The 3,444-nt window shown below is 56.7% G+C and overlaps 1 protein-coding gene across 1 annotated transcript in view; it reads right to left on the bottom strand.

The window, feature by feature from the left end:
• The window catches only part of EEF2 (eukaryotic translation elongation factor 2), a 7,729-nt gene extending 6,771 nt beyond the window's left edge, over positions 1 to 958 (bottom strand). The window contains exon 1 of the mRNA XM_008048754.2: positions 878 to 958. Coding sequence (XP_008046945.1) covers positions 878 to 880 — 3 coding nt within the window. The 5' untranslated portion in view covers positions 881 to 958. The remainder of the gene's footprint in view (positions 1 to 877) is intronic.
• Positions 959 to 3,444: the final 2,486 nt, after the last annotated feature.

Below are 3,444 nucleotides of genomic sequence, written 5' to 3'. Positions count from 1 at the left end.
CCCGCGGGGGGGGGGGGAGGCCCCCAAGCCCACGCAATCTTGCCAGCCTGGAGACCTCTTAGGAAGCACCCCTCCCACCCTCCTCCGCAGAGCTGTCACCGGGACCGACAGCCCAAAAAGACAACCGGAGAGTAAGACACAGGACGACAACAGGTTTTCTGAAGCCAAGTATGACATCCAGGAGCACGGAAAGTCAGACGTGGGGAGGATGGAGGTTTCCAGAAATACCTTCCCTTGTCGCCGTGGCCCTTCCCCTGACCAGGAAGACTTCAAGCGCAAGGTGACCCCCTACCTCGGCAAACACACAGGGCCACCCCCCGCGGGATCGAACGGCCCGGACACGCCAGGCGACACCGCGTGGCTCCAACAGCTGCTGGGACTCAGGACGAGGAGGCAGGCCGGGACGCCCCAGCTCCAGGAGGCGGCGTTTGTTGGGGGGAAGCTGAGCTTCGCGGGGGCCACAGTCGTGGCTTTGCCGTCTCCCTGGCGCCCACGGCCCCGGCAGAAAACCGAGCGCCAACTCGCGCCCCGCGGGTTACGTAAGGCGTCTCCCCGTCTCCCCGTCTCCGCCGCGGTCCCCGCCACGTCGGCGCCTGCCACATCATCGCACCCCACCCCCATCCCCGCCGGCACCCCGGTGGCGGCCCAGCCCGCGCTCCCGCAGGGCGGCGACGTCCCCGGAAGCGAAGAAAGAGCTCGGGGCACAGCGCGGCGCGCAGACATGGCGGCGGCCGCAGCCCCAGCCCCGACCCCGCCAACCCCGTCGCCGCCATGTCTCCACCCAGCCTGGGTTACTACAGCGTCCCAGGCCCGACGGCGCCGGCCTCGCGGAAGACCCGCCGCAGTTCTGAGACACGAACGGAAGAGGGCTGCTCACCATGGTGGCGGATGGCAGTGGATTCTCCCCGAGTAGAACCAAATGAGGCGAGCCGCGCCGACGATGGCGGCGACGACGGCGGAAGAGGACGCTGACGTCAACAGCCGGCCTTTTATAGGCGGACGCCGGTTGGGCGGGTCATATGACTGCGTTGCGGGGGCGGGGCGAAGAGACGCCGAGCGCATGCGCACGGACACGCTTCTCTTGTTAACTCATTGGGCGCCGGCGCGGCCGCTGTGGGCGTTGGGGTTGGCGTCTCTGGGGCGGTGGTCGTCGCCAAAGTGGGGCCACGTCTCGAGGGTGCAAAGAGCCCCGTTTTAGCCGCGATAAGTAATCACAGCAACCATATTAGCTTGCAAAATGCTAGGTGAACAGGGTCTGTGGATGCTACCTAAGTCAATTTCCTGCTGTTGGCGTTGTTATGTAAGATGATACTCCTGGGAGAAACTGAGGGAACCGAAGCCCGCGATCTCTCTGTGCTGTTTTTGCAACTCCTTTCAAAATTAAAAAAAAACTTTTTTGAAAGCAGGTATTGGCTGTACGCGGTGACCCACGCCTGTCATTCCAGCACTTTTGGAGGCCGAGGCAGGAGGATCGTTTGAGCCCAGGAGTTCGACAGCGAGACCTCATTTTTACCAAAAAAAAAAAAAAAAAAAAAAATCCAAAACTTGTCCGGGCGTGGTGGCATGCACCTGTAGTCCCAGCTACTCAAGAGGCCCAGGAGGGAGGCTCGCCTGAACTCAGCAGGTGGAGGCTGTGGTGGCCATGAGCGTGGGTGGCACCACCCTCCAGCCGGGATGACAGAGTGAGACTGGAATTAAAAAAACAAAACAAAACAAAAAAACCCACAAAACATAAAAAGCAGGTGGCCAGGCAAGGTGGCTCAGTCTGTAATCCCAGCACTTAGGGGGACCGAGGCAAGGGAATTGCCTGAACCCAGCCTGTTCGAGACCAGCCTGACAAACTTGGTGAAACCTTGTCTCTACCATAAATCACAAAAATTAGCCAGGCGTGGTGGCACGCGTCTGTCATTCCAGCTCCTTGGAAGGCTGAGGCAGAAGGATCGTCTGATCCCAGCAGGTCGAGGCTGCAGTGGCCGTGAGCGTGCCCCTGTCCTCCAGCCTGGACGACAGGAGTGAGAATCCAACTCAAAAAAAATAAAGCAGGTATTGGTCTTTTTTTTTATTACCCCACAAATATATACTGAGCGCCTACTACATACTAGGCAGGGTCACAGGTTGTGGCTACAACGGTGAGCAAAGCTCCTTTCCAGCTGCACGCTGCGTTTTCTTACACCACCTACTAGGTTGTCCCTGTGCCTCAGTTTCCTTGTCTGTCAACGTGGAGGAGAATCAGCCCTACCTCATCATTTCCAAGAGAGCAACGTGAACCAAATACGTGTCAGGGGATTAGCGCCGCACCTGACACTCAGTGCCCCACACACGTTCGCTATTTTAATGAGCTCTCCCTGCTATGAATAAAGCGGCTATTTATTCTAGGGACCGGTTGGCCGTGTCTCGGGCACCCGGGCTAAGCACTTTCCTCCCGCATTCTCATTTTCTGATTCATTTTTCTCTCCAGGAGGAGGCGCAGGAAGACCGTGGAGTCCCATTCGTGTCCTAATGTGACCCTAAGAAACAGTGGAATGCATGGCGTATCTTCGGCTCCAGGGAATAAAGACACGGGGGGTTCAGTGGCGAATCTTGATTCTGGACTGAGAGCCCAGATGACTGCTTAGCACACAGTAGGCGCTCAGTATTTCTTGCCTCCACGAGTGATGAGCAAATGAACCCCCTGGGGGACATCACTCCCTAACCCCCCTCTGTAAAAAGAGATCAGGACTGAAATGCTTTTCCAGGGCTGGGAGAGGGGGAGAAGAGAGTTCCCAAAAAGCCATGCGGATTCCAGCCGGGGCTCTAAAATAAGCCCGAACACGCCTCTACCCACTCTCTCTCCCTCCCTCCCCTCCCCCAGGGCTCCATGCAGTTTGCTCTGCAAAGGACTGTCAGCCCTGCTTTCATTGCATCATTGATTGCCATCACGACTTAATGCGGGTGGGGGGGGTGGAGGCAGGGAGGATTGGATCCATAAACACGTGTTTGGAAGACAAAGGCTCAGACCCGCAGAGGACGTGGCAGGGAGCAGAGGTCACTGCCTCTGGTCTTTAGATACCTGCAGCCCAGCTGGATGTGCTTTATGTTAATTTCTGCATGTGAGGAACGCATTTTCAGCAGATGGGTATCTGGTTTCCCACGTATCTATTTTTCTTTTTTTTTTTTTTGGTAGAGATAAGGCCCTTGGGATGTTGCCCAGGCTGTTCTCAAGCTCATGGTCTTCCACGTGATCCTCTTGTCTCAGCCTCCCAAAGTACTGGGATGACAGGCGTGAGCCACCATGCCCAGCAAGGGTTCATTCTTAATACTTATTTTATTTATTTATTTACTTATTTATTTATTTAATTTTTTTTGTTTGTTTTGAGTTGGAGTCTCACTCTGTCGCCCAGACTGGAGTGCAGTGGCCGCTCCCGGCCACCGCAGCCTCGACCTACTGGGCTCCGGTGATCCTCC

This window comes from Carlito syrichta, unplaced genomic scaffold, assembly GCF_000164805.1.
Source record: "Carlito syrichta isolate Samal-C Ts95f unplaced genomic scaffold, Tarsius_syrichta-2.0.1 Scaffold126587, whole genome shotgun sequence".
In the NCBI taxonomy this organism is placed as follows: Eukaryota; Metazoa; Chordata; class Mammalia; order Primates; family Tarsiidae; genus Carlito; species Carlito syrichta.
Note: the sequence above shows the minus strand (reverse complement) of the source record. Positions and strands in the feature narration are given on the sequence as shown.